Source organism: Saccostrea echinata, unplaced genomic scaffold (genome assembly GCF_033153115.1).
Source record: "Saccostrea echinata isolate AGI-Se365-2 ecotype Australia unplaced genomic scaffold, CSIRO_AGI_Sech_v1 ptg000014l, whole genome shotgun sequence".
Classification (NCBI taxonomy): Eukaryota; Metazoa; Mollusca; class Bivalvia; order Ostreida; family Ostreidae; genus Saccostrea; species Saccostrea echinata.
The window spans coordinates 12693221-12717209 of record NW_026889763.1 but is presented as its reverse complement, the minus strand read 5'-3'; the positions used below and the strand labels follow the sequence as shown (position 1 = coordinate 12717209).

The window sequence follows — 23989 nt, the reverse complement described above, 5'->3', positions numbered from 1 at the left end:
AAAGTGTATATACATTAAAAAAAAAAAACAGAATTACATACTTAATGCTGTGTTTTGTTGACCTCCTTCGAAATGAATGCATTTAGAAGGCTAATTTTACAGCACAGTATTTACCTGATGTTGATGGGCCATACTTGGAAACGAAAAAAAACTAAAAAATATTACATATATTTAAGATAGCATACATCAAATTTTGTTATTTATAAACATTTATGAGTTTAAGCACATTGGTAAAAGGGATGTGGAGTCTTTGATCCGGTTATTGGTAAAAACAGACATTTTTTTTTTAAGGAAATTATTTTCGTTTTATTTTAACAAGATTTTCAAATCTGACGATAAGTTAAATAATAACAGTATTCCTCAGAGGGTTTCATTATTTGATTCTGTATTAATATTAATCAGGTCAAAGAAACGCACATTATCTAAAATATAAGAATGTAAAACATTTCACCATTACCTAATTACGAAGTGTTTGTTTAATGTCACTCATACAGATAACAAACAAAAATAAATACATCTTTGGGGGAAAATGATTATATTATTTCAAATTATTGAATTTTCTGAATTTTCTGTGTCCTTGACAAAAGATTGAATTGAAAAAGCTATGATTTATCTGAAAGAAAACGTTTAATTTATGATCCCATCTCTTTCCACCATTTAATCTGTTTATTATTTGAAATGCTTAATTGCTTGTAAAACTCAAAAACTAAAACAAAATACCCCCCCCCCCCCCAAAAAAAAAAAAAAAAACCAAAAAAAAAAACAAACTAGTTTTTCAATAATTACAGTTGCATGTTACAAATTTTATAGAGCAATATAGGCCTACATATATATATTTAACGTATAACGTAAAACGTAAGTTGAATTTTAGTACCATTAAAGCATAGACGCATACCTTCTATGCCTAAACACTAAACAACAATTTCAATGGGTAAAATTGGGTTCACAATTAAATATTTCTTGCAAGCAATATAAATGGGAATGGATTCAATTTCGACCTGTTTCTTAGCACCAACATCCACAGCCGTATTTTTTTTACCTGATGTGGTAGCTCCCCCCTCCCCCCTTTCTTCTTAATATAGTGCCGATTCTCCGGAATTGTATTTCCTACGAATAATGTAATGGAGATGTAGTATTGAGCTGTCTGGAGCTTGTCTCTTCCTATTGTGTTATTCAATGCTTAATCGAGATTAAAAAAAAAAGCTTAACAACCTTAATATTGATTATGATATCGTGAGTACATCTAATGTCAACCTTATTCAAGAACCATTTTTTATCTAATTAATGAATCTAGATTATTATATAAATTATAATTATAATTAATATCATTATAAAATTATAAATAATTGTATTGTAATTGATATATGATTATATTTATTGGCGTTGGATGACACAATCATATTATTTTACCAATTCTTTCTAAAAGATATGCAATTTCATTAACAAACACTTTGTCTAATAACAATTCAAATTTTAAAAATTGTCCCTTTCTTATGTAAAATTTAATGGACAAAATGAAATTAAAAAAATCTTCCCTCTTATATTATATATGTTTAGCTTGGTATCATTTTTAAGTGTATAACCATTTTTCAGTTGACGATACTATCAGTTCAGTGAGAGCCCCAACCCTCGTATTCAATACAGTACATTTTTATTCAAAATTTCAGTGTCCCGACACCTAGACTATCGTCAATATCGCGTTTCGACGGATATCACGCAGCCAAACTCATCAAAATGACCAATCTTACCTTTTACCATCAAGTAATCTTGATCTATTTTTGAGACAGCTTTACTGACTTTTAATATTTATTTTTCTATTTAGATTCTACAGTACTTTAAACACTTTTCCTCTCTTTTTCGATGCTACCTTCACTTGTGATGCAGTCACAACAAATCTGACGTCATTTCTTAAAAGGGCCGCTGATTTAATTTAAAAAAGAAAACGATATGAAAAATGGTGTTGATAATAAATGATTAATATTATAATTTCGAAATGTAAACGCAACGCATCTGGCATATTGTCAGATACTGATTTCCCCTGCGGGACATAGAAATATAGACGACAGTCATGTGTCGTGTTTAAACCAACAAATTCGCGACATTTCAATCAGAGGGAAAATAAAATTATATCAGATCCAAAATGAAGTTTCAGTAGGTTTGAAAAATTGCTTTCGCTCCCCGTGCAACTGAACCAGAATTTATCTCTTTTAAAACTTATAAATCAGTAAATAAAATTCACTTGATTGTTTGTATAAAAAAGAAAAAAAAAATTGCTCCATGTTAATGCGCTGGACTGGTAACGCATACTATTGAGCTATCATCGCTACACAAACTCTCAGGAATTTAAAATGACTAAGAAGCAACGCATTTACACATTGGTATTTTTTTTGGAAAAAGTTCATTTTTATAGTCTCTGGGTCTTCTCTCCATATTTTAGAAATGTTTGTTCGTTTCTTTGAATTCAAATGCACACAAATGTCTTTTTGAAATCGTGGAGAGATGACCCAGAGATAGGAAATATTTAGAAAAAAGTGTTTAAAAATGTAATATTTTGTATAAAATGATGCATTTAGCCATGTTTCAAGTTATTTTTAGGGAAATCAAAACACACTATTGGGAAAATGTTTTCCTTCCCTATTTCACAGGAACATGATACATCAAAAGAATGTTTGAATTTAATTTTACAGTTCAATAAAGTTTTCACTTTTCAAGTGCGCCCCGATTCCTGCCGAATGTCAATCAAAAGCGCCCTCGTTCCTTCTAACCGAGCTTCAGTTCTCTTTGAAAAAGTGTCAAAGTGTACATATACCTCAAGAATAGTCTGTAGATGCGTGGGTAAATTTTTCACTTAATCGACTTTTCTTCAGAGCCAACTACAATCAAAGTTATAAACGAAGAGATTAAAGTTCAGTTCAAATTAAATGTAAGATCCCAAACACTAACTTACAAATTCAGTTTGCTACATGTGAGTAGGCAATACAAATTAATGAATGTGCATGAAATTACTTCTCATTTATTCTGTGTGATTACTACGCAAAGCTAAATCAAATTAACTATGCGCATGGGTAATAGATATTTTGAGTACAAATTAAATCAATTAGTTGCTAAAAAGAAATGTGTATATTGTTTGGAAATGCATACAAATTTTATACATAATTATCAGTGTACTTCATAGTAACTGCCAAGTGATGTCAGATATGAACTTGAGGTTTTTACAACTTGCATTAGATTGATGCTTAGTATAACACTTTTATGGGAAGATGCCATTTGTCCAAATTAATTTTTAGTCTAGCTTAATATTTTGATTTCTGAATAGTTGGAATTACTGAAAAAAAGACAAGCAACTAACAATGACCAAAGCTATCATACCTCCTTCTATTGGTGAGGACTTGTGTTGAAGAGCTCTTTTTATATTCAGGTAGAATCCACTATCATCAAATAATTATATGCATTTGGTGTAAATCGATATTGCAATACTATCGTTATCTGCTTTACATACATATTTTTACTATATTAACTTGTTCATACAGTGCAATAGACATGATTCAATGGTCAGGAGTTTTATGTACCCTACTATTGGTGACAACATATGGAGTTGTTAGATCCCTTAAGTGCCCCACTACAGCGAGTGAGTGGGATAGGGCGTCACGTGGACTTCAGTGTCAGGAACCTAATTACTATCATTGTCTGAGGGACGAGTCCGGAGTAAACACAGAACAATGTCTACCCCGAGTCTGGATACAGCCACGTATGTGTCTCATAATTATCTACATTCACTATCGGATTCAACTTAAACGAGTGTGCACATTTAAATTTTTAAGCTCTCTAAGTATAGATATAAAACGTGTAAAGAAAAGATTGAGAGTCACTTGCCTATTAAGTAACTTTTTTTTTTTTTTTTTTTTTTTAAAAGTTAACGTTTTAAGATATTTAAGATATTAAGATATTTGTTAAGTTGTGAAGATATTTGTGCCATTGGCTCAAGTGAAAACTTTTGTGATAAATGAAACGATTGCCTTCTCACTCTATTGTAAGCTTTTCAAAATTGAAGCTCTGTGCCCATAAGAGTTCATACCCTTTAGTTAAAGAATTACTTGTTTTACAAGGATATTTGTCAATTTATAAATTCTTTAACAGTGTTAAATATATTTTTATACTTGTTTGGTTATATTCAGAAATGTGTCCAGAATTCAACTCTCGGGTGTCCAGAGTCGATGTGTACCAGTGTACTGTGACCAACTGTCCCACATCTCTGTATTGGTCCAATGCTGTGTTCATGTGTAAGACCATTATTTGCATGTGTTATTTAAAATGTTAAATATTAAATGTTTTGTTACGAATATATTTTAATTACAAATTAAGCAATTAATTTTTATTACTTTGTTATTATTATGACTTAAAAAAGGAAAGATTAGACCATCTTTAAAAATATGTTTGCTTGCTCTCTCCCGACTCAGTATAAAAATATTGGGTCGGTAGGTGGGGGATTTTTTTATTCACAGGCACTTGCAGATATGATGTATTAGTTACTTATGGGGTGAAAAAAAACTTAGAAATGAAAAAATAAAACATGAGTATCTTTTGGACGTCAGGGCATTTTTAGACAGTCTTTCGGGAGAGGACAAACAGACATTCTTTTTTTTTTTTTTTTTAAAGTTAATTGCATCAATCACAGATTATTTGAGATTGTACATATATTTTGTTGTAATTTTTATCAAAATTTTTTGTCAGATGATATAACAAAAATGTAAGGAAATAGGTATTACAACTATTACTTACATTGCTTGGAGTCATTAGAATATATACGATTTAAGAACTGTGTTCCCATATTCTGTGTGTTCTTTACAGAAGAGAGAACTTCAATCTTTAAAGGGAATTTTTATTTCATTTAACTCAATTAAAAATAAGAAAACAGAATAGTAAATTAAAAGAGCTCACACAAATGTATCTATCATAGAGTAGTTGATAGGACCTTTTTCACTTTTCAGTAGAACGATTCATTTGCAATGATTGAGACATTATCTTTGCTTGTTTCCAGCTCTTTATTTATATTCAAAAGCAGAAATTTATATTGTGCTTTTCTATCTTTTTTTTAATTTTGGCATTTTGAAGAAAAAAAATTTTCACTTTGTCAATCAGTTTTGAATAAAATTCTCTGATCACTAAGCATTATAGCTCAGATGTGGACCTGCAACATTTTTTGCACTGAATATTTACATTTTGCTTGTGCTGAAAAGTTTTTTTTTCTAGTTTTTCAATATTTTGATATATTATCTTCTGCTCTTTTATATCTGCACTTACCTTCAAACAATTGATATTACCTTTTTGATGCTTGAAAATGTTGACAAACTAAGCTTTTAAATATTAGTAAATAATACATTTGCATGATTATTATAGAACATTGCTGAATAAACATAAAGAAAACCCAAAATATTCTCAGAAAAGCTTTAGTGCTTTTATTACACTCAGTTGTAAATATCACAGAGTCACCACGAGTTAATTATCAAACAGAAATGAGTTAGAGATTTAAATACTTACAATTTAATGTATTTATAATTTGATGGTTATATCAAACATTTTGTTGCTCAAGAAAAATGCTTAAGGTTTTTTTTAAATAGAAACTCTTGACAAATTTAAGACCTACTAGTATATACATGTACATTAATGAAAGTTTCATACTGTTTCCCCTTTCTCTTACAGACCCCATTTGTTTTGAAAATGGATCAACAATTTCACCTACAAAGCAAGGGTAGCTGCAAATTTCTTTATAAGTTTCTGATTATTTTTAACTATCATCAAAACAATAAGATTCAAAAAAAGAATTCACCAATGAACATCATTTCAGGTCAACAGTAGCTACAACAGTATTGGAAGAGACTTCCATGTTTGATACTATGACAGATTCAGTGGCGTTTAAAGGAGACAAGTCTGCTACTGATAAATCTCTCCCTGTAGCCACCATTGTAGGAATCATTGTAGGTGTCATATGTGTGGGCATGGTCGGAGCTCTCATAATCCTGATGTATTTAAAAAGAAGATACAAAAAAGGAGACAATGGTAATTGATATTATAAAGTTTGCTTTTTTGTGCATCTTTTGGAGAAAAAAAAATGAATTGTAAAATATTCCACTGAAATGTGCTTACGTGCCACTAAAGAATTGAAATTGAATTGAATTTATGTACATACATGTATATGATGTTGATTTCTTACTATTACTATTAAATTGTAGCTGATAAAGATTCAAACATCATAACCCCCCCCCCCCCCCAAAAAAAAAGACAGTTATTCCTTTAGTAAATCTAAACTTCATGATGATATTCACTTTTGGTTTGTAGAAAAGTAACTTACTATTCAGTCATTTGAAGTTTTGAACAAAACAAAAATTACTTAAGTTCTATCAAAGCATTAGAATTGACAAACCTTGTGTTCACTTAATTTTGTCCATAAACATCACAAAATTAAATTCAGTCAGTATGGGCTATCCTGTAGACTTACCTGAACATTTCTGGGTGCTTTCTCTTGATTCCATGTTTGAAGCTTTATCAGCTACAATTTAATATAACACTAAGAAAATACTGCTGCAATCTCATGAAGTGTTGGTGATCTGACTTTTTTATGTCTAAGTATTTAATAAAAACAAGAGATGTTTGTGAAACATTTATCCCTTCCCTCCCCCCCTCCCCCCAATAATTGGAATTTTTCTAAGTTTATGGGGCATAACTCTGTCAAAAATTGCTCGATCGTACCCAAAACAGAACTTGACCTAGATATTTTTATGATAAATCTGTATACCAAATTTCATTTCAGTATGTGCAACCTCTGCAAAGAAAATGAAAAGAAGCTGCAAATAATTGGAATTTCTCAAAGTCCAAGGGGCATAACTCTGTCAAAAATTGCTCGAGCGTACCCAAAACAGAACTTGACTTAGATATTTTTATAATAAATCTGTATACCAAATTTCATTTCAGTATGTGCAACCTCTGTGAAGAAAATGAACAGAAACTGTTGGTGGTCCGACAGACAGACCGACCGACCGATCGACCGACCAACAGACAGCAGCAAAGCAATATACCCTCTCTTCTTTGAAGGGGGGCATAAATATACCTAGGATTTTCCTTGTTAAGCTTATGGTTAGAGTAACATATAATGTTAATTCTGTATGGCATAAATAACTTTTATGAAGTATTTTTTCAGATGGAAATGTAAAAAGTGAAGACAACAAACTGTCTGGTGAGTTCACATACAACTATACAAAAACAGTTGATTTTTGTTAAAATTTCTTTAAAGATAAAATGTAAATCAAATCCCCTGCAAGATGAATAATGAAGATGATTTTTGTCCCCAGATTTATAAAGTAATTTTTTTTCTCAAAATATTAGAAATGATCTTTTTTTTGTAGAAGAAGTTAAAAATGAAAATGAAATCAATGAAGCCAGTGAACTGTTAGGTAAGTTTGACTGGAAGTCAAGAATCGTTGAAACTGTCCATCAATACTCCCTCCCCCCAACAACAAAATAAACACAACAAAACAATAGTTTATTGTTTGTAGCACTTTTTTTTATTTGCAAAGGCTGTGATAATGTTTTGTTTGTAGGAACAAGGAAATGATAAAGTAATCATCAAAACAAAATAAAACATGAGTTTTTACAACTCATAAACATATACCACATAAAAATAACAGAGTAATTTGATGATCCTTGCTATTTTTTAAGGTATTGATAGTTACACAGAATGCAAGGAATCCATGAAAGATAGATATCAAGGTAATTTTTGTGAATTTTTATGAATTATGACATGTTCATTTTCATACCTTCAAAGGTGATAAGCTGAAGCTTAAAAATGTCATTCCAGTTTATGTTGTCGGAAATTGGAAACCAAAAAAGCAGACCAGTGTTCAAGAACGTGAAAATTCTGTGCGAGTTCTGGTGTTATTGGTAAATAAACCAATTAACCGGGTGGAGATGGACTCAAAGGCTGATAAAACGTTTGGACCAAATTATGATTATTGTTGGACTGTTTCTTATAATCAGAAGAAAATGAATAGAAACTGTTGGTGGACAGACAGACAGACAGACCAATCGACCGACCAACAGACAGCAGCAAATTGATATGCCCTCTCTTCTTCGAAAGGGGGGGGGCATAAATATACCTAGGATTTTCCTTGTTAAGCTTATGTTTAGAATAACACACAATGTTAACTCTGTATGGCATAAATAACTATTAATAAGTATTTTTTCCTAGAAGGACATGCAGATGGAAATGTAAGAAGTGAAGACAACAAACTGTCTGGTGAGTTCACAAACACCTATACAAAAAAAAGTTGATTTTTGTTACAATTTCTTTAAAGATAAAATCTAAAATAACCCCCCTACAAGATGAAATAATGAAGATGATTTTTGCCCTCAGAGTTATAAAGTAATTATTTTTCTTCAAAATATTAGAAATGATTTTTTTTTGAAAAAGAAGTTGATGATTAAAAGAAGTTGAAAATGAAATCAATGAAGCCAGTGAACTATTAGATAAGTTTGACTGGAAGACAAGAATCGTTGAAACTGTCCATCAATACCCCCTCCCCCCAACAACAAAATAAACACACAACAAAACAATAGTTTATTGTTTATACCACTTTTTTATTTTCGAAGGCTGTGATAATGTTTTGTTTGTAGGAACAAGGAAATGATAAAGTAATCATCAAAGCAAATTAAACATGAGTTTTTACAACTCATAAACATATACCACATAAAAATAACAGAGTAATTTGATGATCCTTGCTATTTTTTAAGGTAATGAAAATTTCACAAAATCCAAGGAATCCATAAAAGATGGATATCAAGGTAATTTTTGTGAATTTTTATGAATTATGACATGTTTATTTTCATACCTGCAAAGGTGATAAGCTGAAGATTAAAATTATCATTCCAGTTTATGTTGTTGGAAATTGGAAACCAAAAGAGCAGACCAGTGTTCAAGAACGTGAAAATTCTATGCGAGTTTTGATGTTTTTGTTGTGTTAACTCTATATGGCATAAATAACTATTAATAAGTATTTTTTACTAGAAGGACATGCAGATGGAAATGTAAGAAGTGAAGACAACAAACTGTCTGGTGAGTTCACATACAACTATACAAAAAACAGTTGATTTTTGTTACAATTTCTTAAAAGATAAAATTTAAATTAAATCCCCTACAAGAGGAGGTAATGAAGATAATTTTTGCCCTCTGATTTATGAAGTAATTTTTTTTTCAAAATATTATAAATGACTTTTTTTATACATATTGTAGAAAAAGTTAAAAATGAAAATGAAATCAATAATACCAGTGAACTATTGGGTAAGTTTGAATGGAAGTCCTCAGTCAGTGAAACTATCCATCAATACCCCACTCCCCCCAACAACAAAATAAACACACAACAAAACAATAGGTTATTGTTTATACTACTTTTTTTTTATCTGCAAAGTCAGGGAAACTAGAGGTGAAAATGGTTTGTTTGTAGGAACAAGAAAATGATAAAGTAATCATCAAAGCAAATTAAACATGAGTTTTTACAACTCATAAACATATACCACATAAAAATAGCAGAGTAATTTGATGATCCTTGCTCTTTTTTAAGGTAATGAAAGTTCCACAAAATCCAAGGAATCCATAAAAGATGGATGTCAAGGTAATTTTTGTGAATTATTATGAATTATGACCTTATTTTCCTACCTTTAAAAATGATGAACTGAAACTTAAAAATGTCATTCCAGTATATGTTGTTGAAAGTCAGAAACCAAAAGATCAGACAAGCGTTCCAAAAGATGAAAATTCTGTGCGAGTTCTGGTGTTAGTGTTAAATAAACCAATCAACAAGATGGAGATGGACTCAAAAGCCAAGGAAACGTTTGGACCAAAATATCATTATTGCTGGACTCTTTCTTATTATCAGAATCACAAACAAAAGGAAAATGTTTCTTTATTCCCACAAAACTTTGACTTTCAAACTGTAAGGGTAAAGGAAATCTTTGAGATGATACGTGATGTTGTTACTAAGAATGAGGTGGATATCAACTTTGTTATAACAATGCCATGGAGTGTATGGTCTGCACAGAGAGATGAACTTTCTCCTTTTCTTGATGAAAATAAAAATCAAATTTATTTTAAACGTGAATATTGGTAATATATGCCCAAACAATGAGAAAAATAAAGGAAGAGAAAGAGAAACTATCGATAGAAGCAGTTCTTTACAGTGATTTGATACGTCAATAGAGCAGTGAGACAATTTCAGTCCTACCATATGCATGGCATCATGATCATGGATCATGGCACCTGATCCCACCTCTGATGTTTGGAGGTCCGTGTTTGCTCTGCTCCTATTTTGTATTGTTTGATGAACTTTTGAGCTTGAATACTGTTCGTTATCTCCATATATTTCATTGTATAGATGATGATGATATAAGGATTTTTATTTTTAAATCATACTTTGATGCATGTAACAATTTCTTATATAATATAAAGAATAAAGACATACAAATAGGTAGGAGAGTACCTATAGGAATCTCAATTTACATAAGGAATTTTTCTTTTAATAAGTGATTTGTATAAATGATGTATGCTCTCAAACACTGCCTGGAATTTTATGTACTTCATATGGTTTTATATTTTGTTTGATTTTAATAGTTGAAAATCTCTATGAAGGCTTTTACATTTTTATTTTACTTTTTTAAAAAGAATTAGTAAGATATTATGTGTCTTTTGAAAAATATTAGTACCTCAATAAGAAAAACAGGCATTAGTTAAATAATTACATGTTTATATAAAATTTACTGAAAAAATAATATGATTGATATGCTGTTCATAGACTATTGTGATAAACATGTATGTAGAGTAGATGGCATGATTTCCAACTGCCTTAGCTTTAGTGATTTATTTTTTCCTCAGTTATTGTCATGTTTTTTTTTGTGATGTGTTCAATTCCACAAACACTGGCCTTGTGTATAGTTTTCTTGATGGGAGTTAGATGGAGATTTGGGGAGGGAGGGATTGGGGTGGAGTTTTGGTAAGGGGAGGACAGAGCCAGGAATTACCCTAAGAACAAGGGGAACAAATTTACCGTTGTTGCTTTAATGTTGTAGTATGTCGTTAATTGATCTGAATTTAGTTCAAAATGCATCACATTTTCACCTTTTATACAGAGATAGCCATTTCTTTAAGCACTTCAAATTGTTTATGGGTAATTAAAATCGAGTATGTCTCACAGATTTTTGTCAATAAATGCTATTGATTCATGTAATATTCATTTATCAACGTGCAAGTGAGATGCAAGATATCTTGTTGTGCAGTAAAAAAGCAAACAAATGAATTTTATTGAATTTTTTAAATTTTTCCAGAGTTCAGAGGGGCTGGAACTTGTTGCATGCCGTATAATTTAGTTGGTAGTGGACCTTTTCAGAGTTCAGAGTGGCTGGGTTCTCTCGCTTGTCTGTCCTATAAATCTGTTTCTTTTGTTTTAAATTTTTTTTCATTGGGTTTTCTTAGACAACCTCTCCAATGAAAGCAAAAGGAATTCCTGAAGGGATATGATTTTTAGCTCACCTCAACGTAGTTGGGGGAGCTTATGTAATACCCTCGGCTTCGGCGTCCCAGGTTAAGGTTTTTGGAGCACTTTCTTTTCAAGTACTTCTATAGCCTATATTAGTCAGAGATGCACGGAGGATGCTTCTAGTGTGTTTTATTGTACCAGTCAAGGTTTCAGATGCTGCAATTTCAGCTAAAGAATGACCAGGTTAATGTTTTTGGAGCAGGTTAAAGTTTTTGGAGCAGGTTAAAGTTTTTGGAGCAGGTCTCATTTCCAAGTAACTATAAGCCCTATATTGACCAAACTTGCATGGATGATACATCTAAGGATGCACACTACTGGACTTGCTTCGGATGCTGGATCTGATCTATATTTTATGGATGAGTGACCAGGTTAAAGTTTTTGGAGCAGATCTCATTTCCAAGTAACTATAAGGCCTATCTGAACTAAACTTGCATGGATGATGCATCAAGGGACGAACAATCTCAAAACTTGCTTCGGATGCTGGATTTGACTTACATTTTCTGGATGAGTGACTAGTTTTAAGTTTTCAGATAAGTCTATTCCCAAGTAACTGCAAGCCCTATCAGATCAAAATTGCATAAATGTTGCATCTAGGGATGCACACTCCTAGATTATTGGTTTAGTGTGGGACTTTGCCTTACTTAAAGACAACATTCGTTGAGGTGAGCTCTGTAATCTCTGATTACCTATGTATTTGCTAAATAATTTCAAAGTTTGCTTTTATATTGCCAAAATGTTGCATTTATGGCGTTATCTATGACAACAACGTCATGTGTTGAACGTAATCACGTTTATATACGATTATAAACATCTTTACATTTGGAATATGCAAGATCTAAAAGGTGACATAGTTGCAAAATGTAATTTTATTCATCATTTCACTTACTGTGGAAACATGTTAGGATGATCAGCAACTTATTTACACTAGTATTGTGAAATTCATATTCTGCCCACAAAATCAGAATGAACGGTATATTATTATACACATTTCTAGTGTATTAGAATTAACATACAGCGACAACACGGCGAGTGATAAAATATTAATTCGTGTATTTTTAGGATGTTCATGTTCAGTAAGATTTCAGGCTTAACACATGAATTTGATCACTTCAATCGAAAAGGCGAGGATCGAAAAAACATCCCAATACTGAGAAAAATGGGGGGGGGGGGTTTACCGGCAATGCTCTTTCTAGATTAATCACAAGCTGGTATATAGTCCTAACTATCAAACATTTCTCAAATTCGAATTCTCTCAGTCAAATCTCCATACGCAAAATGTAAAACACTTGCATTTAGCTTTTACACAGAGAGCTTTTCTTATATAGAAAAAATGTACTTGAAATTTGTAAGTTTTTTACAGTGTCATATAGGTCTGATAGTCCCGGTGTTTGTCAAAATTTATTTTTTAAATGCTTTCACAATTTGTTGGCCTGCATATACATAGTGACTACACGAGATTCAAATACAAAATAAACAAATAATAATTATGATGATTGAAATAATAATAATAAATAACAGGAAAATACATGTACTGTTATTAAATTTCATCCGTTTTTAGTGTTGAGGATTGATTCCATCCTGAAAAAGTTTCGCCCCGGCAAACATGGTGTAATATACACTTCCCTTTGAGGTGCAAATTACGTGCGCACATACAACCCTTCAAGTTTTTGGCTAAAAAAAATTACGATAATTTTCTTTTTACATATCATAACTTTTACGCTGACTCATTTTGATTGACTTTTAGCAGTTTGTAGTAACACTTACATTATAAATTATTCTTTTCATTTGTTATCGTATTTAGTTTGTTCTAAGACATTACACATACTCACATCAGAATTCAGACTGTCATTTAATAATACCCGATCTTGGTTCATACATGTATGAGGTTTACGTACAGTAGCATGCACTTTGAAATAATCTACTTGATTCGTACATGTAGACTAATGATGAAGTTATTTTCAGAGAATTTTACGGGAAACAACACAACGTCGCCCTTGTGACCTAACTGACGTCATAATCAAATGTGCACAAAACAACTGCTCGAATCGTCGAAATTGTGTACCAAAATTGATGACAAAAGCAAACCCGCGACCTACCTTAAGTAGTGTAGGTTCATGTTTGTTCCAATCATGCCCCCAGGGGTAGGGTGGGGCAACAATGGGGGATCAAAGATTTCCATAGGAATACATAGGACAAATCTTCAAAAATCTTATTCTCAAGAACAGCACAGTCATGATTGATCATTTTTATATGGAAGTATCCTCAGGTAGTGTAGATTCAAGTTTGTTCAAATCATAGCCCCCAAGGGGTGGGGTTAGTCCACAATGGGCGACAGAGTTTTACATAGGAATACATAGAAAAAATCTGTAAAAATCTTCTTCTCAAGAACAGCAAAGCCATGATTGGTCATATTTATATGAAGTATCCTCAGGTAGTGTAGATTCAAGTTTGTTCAAATCATGACCCCCTGGGGTAGGGTGGGACCACAATGGGCCATCAAAGTTTTACATAGGAATACATAGGAAAAAATCTTTAAAAATCTTCTTCTCAAGAACAGCAAAGCCATAATCAGTCATATTAAAATGGAAGCATCCTAGGGTAATGTAGATTCAAATTTTGTTCAAATCATGACCCCCCAGGAGAATAGAGGGGCCATAACAGGGAATCATAGTTATTCTAAGGAATACAAATGATTAATCAATAAAAAATGTCTTCTTAAGAAAGCAAAGTCATTATTTGTCATATTAATTCAAAAGCATCCCTATGAAGCATAGATTCAAATTCATTCAAATCAGCCCCCCCCCCCTTCCGAACCAATTTTATATCAAAACTTTTCAAGACTGAACTGATTTCTGCTTTTTCCTAGCCAGAGTGAGCAGGTGAGCGATGTGGCCCCAGGGCCTCTTGTTCCAAGAAAAAAGAGTGTTTTTCCCGAATTTTCCTGCAGCCATCGTGTAAGAAAAGATTTGAATGGAATTTTCTTACAATCAGTAATTGACTGTTTTCATATCAAAAATTTAAATACATGTATTTTAAAATATAAAATATATTTCACACATCTTTTTAAATTCAAAACGTCCTTTCTAACATGTCTATAGGTTGTGTTAGGCTCAACTAGAATTTTAGTGTAAAAAGATAAGCCCTTTTTATGCATACCGAAGTTCAAATAAGCTGAATGGAGTTCTATTGGTGAAGCAATAAAAAGATTTAAAGAACCTTTGAACAATGTGCACTATTTAACAGGTATTGATTAACAATTGGAGAAACGAAAGTAGGGTTGTATTTGTCACTGGTTCCTTCTAGAAACTCAGGTATATTGTACTTCATGAATATTTTTAATGTATTCATGGTGTATTTCGTTGTTGAACGTGTAGTGTGTATTAGTGTTTATTATACCTATATTAAGAATACTCAAATTTGATTGGCTTGTTAGAAGGCTATTAATTTCAATAATGACTCCAAAAAGTACCATTTACAACAATAATGACCTAGGAATCATTGCAAGTGGGGTATAATGACCCGGTCATTATAAATAATGACCGCTAAAAATGACCTGTTAATCTAAATTCCATTCAAATTTAAAAATTAATGCATACAGTAATGACTGTTCATTACAAAAAATGCCGTTATAAAAATATTAGTCTTTTTATGATACGGAATACGATTGTCCTTTAGATGCGTCATAAAATTAATCGTTTTCATTGAAACTTTCGTTACAATGTCAAATTCAACGAATGCAGACTTGGCTCTTTTGTACAGTAAAAGTCTGCAACAGATTGTCATTGTACTCGGAAATGGTATTTGTGAATTTATAAAAATGCATGTTACTGACAATCACAGAGTGTTTTAATAAATCGGCGGTGCAAAAACTTACAAGACTTGCAGGCGAAAAGTAAACAAATTCACTGGCGAATCCCGATCCCGATGAAATTCGTAACATAACAATCACTTGCGTATTAGACCTAGTATTCAAGCCTACAAAAATTGTCTTAACTTATATCGATATAATAAAACAATTGATTACCCCTTGTGAGTTCAACATGGTGAAATAAGGACCCTCGACCTGGCCCACTCGCTGACCTGACCTGACTTCGGCCGCTACGCAGCCTCGGTCAGGTCAGGTCACCTCGTTGGCCAGGTCTCGGGTCCTTATTTCACCATGTTAACCTCATAAGGGGTAATTAATTGTATATTAATACATAATTATGTAGTATTTAATTTTAAGCTCACCTCAACGTAGTTGGAGGAGCCTATGTTATACCCTCGGCGTCGGCGTCTCAGGTTAAAGTTTTTGGTGCAATTTTCTTTTCAATTGCAAGTACTTATGTGCGCTATATTAAGAACGACCAGGTTAATGTTTTTGGAGCAGGTTAAAGTTCTTAGAGCAGGTTAAATTTTAGGAGCAGGTTTTATTTCCAAGTAACTAAAAGCCCTATATTGACCAAACTTGCATGGATGATACATCCAAGGATGCACACTACTGGACTTGCTTCAGATGCTGGATCTGACTTACATTTTCCGGATGAGTGACCAGATTAAAGTTTTTGGACCACTTATTTTATTCCCAAGTAACTAAAAGCCTATGATGACCAAACTTGCATGAATGATACATCTAAGGATGCACACTACTGGACTTGCTTCGGATGCTGGATCTGACCTACATTTCCCGGATGAGTGACCAGGTTAAAGTTTTTGGAACAGGTCTCATTTCTAAGTAACTAAAAGACCTATATTTACTAAACTTGCATGTATCAAATATCTAAGGATGCACACTACTGGACTTGCTTCGGATGCTAGATCTGACCTACATTTTCTGGATGAGTGACCAGGTAAAAGTTTTTTGATCAGGTCTCATTTCCAGGTTACTATAAGTCGTATGTTGACCAAACTTGCATGGATGATACATCTAAGGATGCACACTACTGGACTTGCTTCGGATGCTGGATCTGACCTACATTTTCCAGTTGAGTGACCAGGTTAAAGGTTTTGGGGCAAGTCCATTTCCAAGTAATTATAAGCCCTACCTGGACTAAATTTGCAAGGATGATGCATCTAGGGATGGACACTAACACACTTGCTTCGGATGCTGGATCTGACCTAGATTTTCCAGATGAATGACCAGGTTAAGTTTTTTTGGAGTAGGTCCGTTTCCCGCTAACTATAACCCATACATGGACCATACTTTCATGAATGATGCATCTAGGGATGGACACTAACAGACCTGCTTCGGATGTTTGATCCGACCTAGATTTTCTACATGAGTGAATTTTAGCCATATTTTAACCGAATTAGCATGGATGATGTATCTAGGGATGGACACTTCCAGACTTGCTTTGGATTCTGAATCTGGCCTACATTTTCCAGATGAGTGACCACGGTAATTTTTTTTGGAGTAGCTATATGATATAATGGCGCGAAGTAAGGAGTTGATCCTTACGTCGCGGGTTCGAATCCAATTGTGGGACGTGGAGACCGGTCCTTCGGATGAGACCGTATAAACCGAGGTCCCGTGTCGCAGTAGGTGCTGGCACGAAAAAGATCCCTCACTGCTCAATGGCCGTAAGTGCCGAGTATAGGACAAAATTTGCAGCTCTCCACCGGCAAATGGTGGCGTCTCCATATGAGTGAAAAATTCTCGAGAGGTACGTTAAACAAAATACAAACAAACAAACAATATAATATCATGGCTTGTTATTTCCAGATTTGCTTTGGATGTTGGAACTGACCAAAATTTTCTTGATTAGTAAACAGGTTAAATTTTTAAGGAGGCCTATTTCCAAGTAACTATAAGTCCTATTTAAACCTATACTGCATTGATATTGATCTTAGGATGTACACTAACTAGAAAAAAATATGATGTGAAATTTGCCTTACTTATAAAAACATTCGTCGAGGTGAGCTTCGTGATCTTTGATTACCTATGTTTAGTTATTTGATTAGATTCACAATGCTGCTAATGACATTAGCCATTGTTTTGGGATACATTATGAAGATTGAAGCTATGGAAAGCTGTCCTCTCAATGCGGGCGACTGGAATGAGAGATCTCGTGCACTACACTGTCAGGCGCCCAATCATTACCACTGTCTTAGGAATGAAAAAGACCAACTGACCCAAGAATGCCTACCGCGAGTTTGGGTCCAAGGGGGTTTGTAGATAATATGTTAAGCTTCTTTACATCTGTGACGGTCAATGGCACATCATCGAAGTCTTGAATAACAATTTTCATTTTCTTTCTGGTGTCTTTTCTAGGGATGTGTCCCATGTTCAACAGTGAAGCTGGTAGAATGGATGTTTATACGTGTGTGCCTTCAAATAAAAAATGTCCTCCATCTACTTACTGGTCGAACGCGCTCTACTTATGTACGTAAATATTACAGTTTAAATTAGGGATCTTTGTTTTTCATCACACATTTGATATATAAAAAAGATTCCATATGTATTAGGCACTTATTTTATATTTACACCTATTGAAAGTAACCTATTTACAACACGATTGAATGTAAATTAAAATAGTATACTTATATTCAATTTTATAATATGATGCTTTCCAAAAAACAACATTTTTGTAGATCTCGACTGTTTTGAAAATGAAGCTATGTCCACTCCAAAGTAAGTGTAATTTCTAAGCCTAGACTAGTTATCATATATATATATATATATATATATATATATATATATATATATATATATATATATATATATATATATATATATATATATATATATATATATATATATATATATATATATATATACAGAGTAATTAAGTAACTAAATGTTGAAATTGATAAGTTAATAAGGAAAAAAGTATTTTCTCCCTTTTTCTCCTTTTTACTGAATACCTAGTGCCCAGCAGAAGGACAGGCCTGACGGTGTCAGTAATTCATCATCTCAATCGTCGCTTTATGTCGTCATCGTTATTGCTGTCGTTGTTCTTCTTATTCTCGTCGGAATTGTCTTTTTGATTTTTGTTGTAAAACGCAGAAAAGAAAATAAAGGTAAGGGTAGATTTAAAGCCCTTGTTTCCTGAATCCCAAGTTTCATTAGAAAAAGAAAACAGGATTTAAAGTATTATGTCCTTTAGACAAGGTGTGAAGACATGTTATAATTAATATTTTCCATACATTTTATTGTAGTTAAATTTATGATTTGCGATAAAAATATACAAATACTAAAATTATTGTAAATTTCACATGTTGAACATTCTTATGGTTCTAATTATATGCAGGCTATTCATCAAAGGCTGTACAACAGACTGGCAACTTGGAAAACAACACAATAGAAAAAGGTCATTTAATAAAACATTTGAAAATATTCATATACGAAATTCAAGTTTCAATAGACTCCAAGAGTTAAAAAACCAATAGTCTGAATAACCCTATCATATATCATCTAATTTTTTATGTGGATAATAAGCAGCAAAAAACTTTGATTCACTATTATTAATACTCAGACAAACTCTTGGATACAAGTACAAATTTAAAAGATGTTGAAAGCCCAAGAGCATCAGAAAGCAGCACGACAGAAAGGAAACGACCCGAAGTACTTGGTAAGTATTTTCCATCTTGATTCATCAAAATGTGAAAATCACAATACATTTTAATTTTATTTGAATAGAAATCAATGTTTAAGAGTTGCAATAGGAACTAACCTACTTACGTAGTTTTTTTATTAAATGAAATGTTTTTTAACAATTATGTTCTAGGAATACAACAGTAATGCTCGCTCAGTTATAAAACTATTTATGCAAGATTGCATAAAGTCGCTGGAAGAATGTTTTGATGAGATTTTATTAAAATGGGTCTCAAAATACGTAACCACTTTTTATTCAAGAGAGATATTCCGTGGAGAAAATAGCACACTAAATTAAATGGAGCTTATGAAATGCATTCGGAAGGATGGTTTTATTTAATTAAACAAGATAAAAATCATATGATAAGCAACAAAAAATAAATTTAGACGAGACGCAATTTTTCTTCTTGAGTATGATCGAAAAGGAATGAGGATCATACTAATACTTTTGAAAAAAGAACGTATAAGAAGATAGTTAAACAAATATACATTATTGATTTGTTTTCTTTGAATTGCCGCAATGAAGTAAAGATTTTCTTGTTAGTTCATGAATGAACATTCTTTTACATGGAAGTATATTTAAAAAAAATCCTCAATGATTAAATTTTCTTTGCATAGGCCTTCTACTTTACAGAATATGATAAGAGATTTTGGATCTTCACACTGTTATTATGAAATATAACATAGTTATATCATTATACTATGAATACAGTGAAACTATCGTAAATATGTCCTTCTGAAGAGGCAGGATTCACAACACCAAACTCGAAATGTCGTGTCTCATTTAATCTGGTGATCTTTGCCAATCAATAATTTTTAGGTTTTGTTCAAGTTTTTTCATGATATATGTACTTTTGTCTATATCTCGGGTTTAGGCTGAATTATGCTTAAAACAAGGGTAAAGACACACTAGAGCCAATTTTTATTAAGCTGCAAAGGCAATGGATAAATACTATTTTCAAAGTGAGCTGTGGTTTAACCCATTCCTTCTTTCTAAAAGTTTCTTTGGATCATGGAGAAGACAACTTTTCCGATATCAGGAAAAAAATATGTCACGTGAAAAGAAATGAAGCTGGAGGAGAATGTGAGTTACTGTACTAATTAAATAACATAAATGCATTTCATAATCTTGATTATCAATCCTTCCCGTTTTGCCTTCGAAAACTTGACTAAAAGGCGCAACCTCTAGCGTTAATAAGAGTAAAATCTGTATACGAACAGTATATTATTTTATGACTTTAAAGTTGCCTGACTACTACAGCACTTATCATTGATGAAAGTTTCTGTATCTAGAGGCCTTTCATTTACCTTCTCACGCAAAATGACTGATAAATTAAAATTTGAGGGAATAAACCACTAAAGAATATACAACAGTCAAGAACTGTGTCTTGTAGTGTGGAATGAAAAGTTGTTAACATGAAAACACTTTAAGCAGAATGATTACGAAGTCCACAAAATGAAAACGGGATTTAAAGTAATGATGTCCTTTGGACAAGTTGCAAAGACCTGTTATAATTAATATTCTCCATACATTATAAATTGCACAAGTTCAACGTTCTTATGGTTTTAATTATTTATATGCAAAAAATAAAATTCATCGAAAGCTGTACAAAATGAACAACATACTTGCAACCTTGGAAGCATCACAATCAAAAGAGGAAACTTCGAATGAAATAAAACACATTTGAAAATATGCATGTAAGAAATTTAATTTTCAATAGACTCCAAGACTTAAAAGACCAATAGTCTGATAAAATTTGGAGATAACGAACACTGTTCAAGCTCAAAGTCCATTTAAAGAATACAAATCGGAAGCGGAGCAAATACTGACCTCCAAAAATATTAAAGATGGGATCAGGTGCCTCGAAGGAGTGAACATTCCCTGCCGACCGGTCACACCCACTGTGTGCTCCTTGTCATGATCGGGAAAAACGGAAAAATCCGTAGATAAATAAGTGTATAAATAATGGCCTAACAATTAGTATGAAAAATGTCAGTCAGCGTTTGACTTCATGATACGTTGTATTTGCTGATAAGGTCATTGTTTCGACCGTAAAACTTGCAAAATGATGACCTCAAACGAGATTGTTGATATCTTCGTGTCATCATCTTGTTTGTCAATAACTTGCCTCGTTTTAGAAATTGTTCATACGTATAGCATGCTCTTGCGTATTACATCAACCCTACCATATATCATCAAAATTTCAAGATGCATATATCCCTTACCAGTCTGATATGTTCGCTGCAGACCTGCAGCAAGTCTGCTGCTAGTTTGCAGGAAACAATAGTTCGCAGGAAGAAAATTTTCTTGTTCACAAATGATTGCCGCTAGCTGCGATCTTGCGGCAAACATTCCAGCATTTGCTGCAAGCTTGCAGCAAATTTGCAGGAACTCGACCTGTTTGCAGGCACATTGCAAAAAAACATACATGCCAATCTGTTGTTCGCAGCAAGTTCGCAGGAAACATTTAACAAATTGAATGTAAACAAGTCAAATCAGCCAATGAAACCCAGATTGTACAGCAGTCAACACAGAATTCGCCAATTTGAAATGTTTGAATTGAAGTTGTATATGTTTCAGTAATTTGTTAGGAATATATACCATTTTGATGGATTAAAAATGCCTTTTCTGAAAGTAGGTGTACTTTGGCATACACAATATCTGATTGGTAAGATCTGAGTTTGTTCATCATGTTTATCATGGAACAATTCTCGCTTTAAAGCATATTTAATTAACTGATGTAGGTCAAATCTATTTTTGAATTTCAATCTGTTTTAATATTACATTTGTATGTTTCGTTGATGTATTAAAGGTTCCAAATCAACAATAATAAATGTCTTTATGTTTTTCACATAAATAAGAATCTGTACTTATTTTTTTAATTCTAATTGTAAGAACTTTTGGAAGAGATTACTTTGAAATAGGACTCACTTGTGTCTGCAAATCACGTGACCTTTACTTACTTATGGATCACTTTACCCGGCGTTTTTCTGTCTGTCCGTCCGTCTGTCACATCTTATAATAGGTATGGATTTGATATTTTGCAACATATATTGCTTGGCACTATGGCCATGACTTTTGTAAATTACCATGGTAACCGACATTGTGACCCTTGAGCTTGACCTTTACGTACTTTTCAAAAAAGTTCATAGTGACGATAGCATATTTTTGCCATTTTAGAGGTAAGTTTATGCTTTTTAGCAGTTTTACATAAAATATGTAGAAATACCAGCGTTATGGATCACATATCCATGACGTTTAATCTACTTTGCAAAAATACTCTGGGTTAATTTAACTTACTTTTTTTTTGTTGATTTTTAGAGGCAGAGTCTTGATAATTAGGATTTATATCACATGTTTATGAGCTAATGACACTGCACTTTGAAACTGTATGATATACAACTATCACACAAACTGAAGTTTAAAAATTATGAAAATAAATCAGGATGGGTATACTAAAATCAATAGTTGTAGATAGACTACAATTGCTTAATAAAGACAGCCTGAAATCTCTTTTGGAGGATTGTTGAATTAAACAAAAAATAAAATGATGAATAGTTATTTCCAATGATTGCAATTTCATTATTCAGTTTAGCTTTGAGAGTGTTGAGTTCATATGTCTGATTCTATTACAGTCTTACTATTTTTTAGGCAAATGCCTGAACTATAATGCCAGAAAGAAATAAACAGCTGATCACTATAAAATTTATTTGCATTTTAATGACGCTATAAAGAAGGCGACACGAGCGGTCCTTCGAACACTCTAGTTATTGAAGAGTGATATCCCATGGAGAACATAGCAGATTAAATTAAATGAATCGTTTGAAATGCACTCACAAGGATGGTTTTATTTAATTAAACAGATGATTAAAATCCTATGATAAATAACAAAAATACATTTAGACGAGATGAAATTTTTCTTTTTGAGTATAATCGAAAAGGAATGAGGATCATACTAATACTTTTGAAAAAAAATGTACAAGTTGATAATTAAGCAAATATATATTATTGATATGTTTTCTTTGAATGCCGCAATGAAGTAAAGATTTTCTTGTTTGTTCGGGAATAAACAATCTTTTTCATGGAAGTATATTTAAAAAATCATCAAAATTTAAAGAAATGATTAGGTTTTCTTTGCATAGGAATACTTCTACTTTACAGAATATGATAAGAGATTTTGGATCTCCACACTTTGTTGTTATAAAATAAAACATATAGTTATATCATTTTTCTATGAATAAAATGAATTTATCCCTGACATGTCCTTCTGGAGAGGCGTGGTTCACAACACCAAACTCGAAATTTCGCGTCTCATTTAATCTGATGATCTTTGCCAATCAATGTTTTTTAGGTTTTGTTCAAGTTTTTTTCATGTTATATGTACTTATGTCTATATCTATATACATTATTTAATCTGGTGTTGTTTGCCAATCAACTTGACGTTTATTCAACTTTATCATGTTTATTCAATTTTGACAAATAAGAGCCAATTCTTATTAAGCTGCAAAGGCAAAGGGTGAATATTTTTTTCAAAGCGAGCTATGATTTAATCCATTCTTTCTTTTAAAAAGCTTCTTTGCATCATGGAGAAGATAACTTTCCCGATATCAGGAAAAGGCAAAGGCAAAGGGTGAATATTTTTTTCAAAGCGAGCTATGATTTAATCCATTCTTTCTTTTAAAAAGCTTCTTTGCATCATGGAGAAGATAACTTTCCCGATATCAGGAAAAATTTATGTCACATGGAAAGAAATGAAAGTCAAGGAGAATGTAAGTTACTGTACTAATTATATAATACTAGTATACTTAAAAATGCATTTCATAATGTTTATTATTA

The 23989-nt window shown here is 32.4% G+C and overlaps 2 protein-coding genes across 3 annotated transcripts in view; both read left to right on the top strand.

Annotated features, from left to right (window-relative positions):
- LOC133186758 (proline-rich transmembrane protein 1-like) overlaps positions 1–23989 on the top strand; it is a 304313-nt gene that overhangs the window by 68859 nt on the left and 211465 nt on the right. The window lies entirely within an intron of this gene.
- LOC133186754 (uncharacterized) lies at positions 3324–10758 on the top strand. 2 transcript variants are annotated; one of them, XM_061322051.1, is made up of 11 exons: positions 3324–3418; positions 3531–3748; positions 4176–4280; positions 5701–5749; positions 5846–6057; positions 8243–8290; positions 8785–8835; positions 8924–8974; positions 9059–9106; positions 9284–9331; positions 9748–10758. In XM_061322051.1, exons 2-11 carry the CDS (start codon positions 3541–3543, stop codon positions 10155–10157), a joined length of 1230 nt encoding a protein of 409 aa, XP_061178035.1. In that variant the 5' UTR covers positions 3324–3418; positions 3531–3540; the 3' UTR covers positions 10158–10758. The 2 variants fall into 2 exon arrangements, with proteins under 2 accessions (XP_061178035.1, XP_061178036.1); XM_061322052.1 differs by lacking the exon at positions 8924–8974.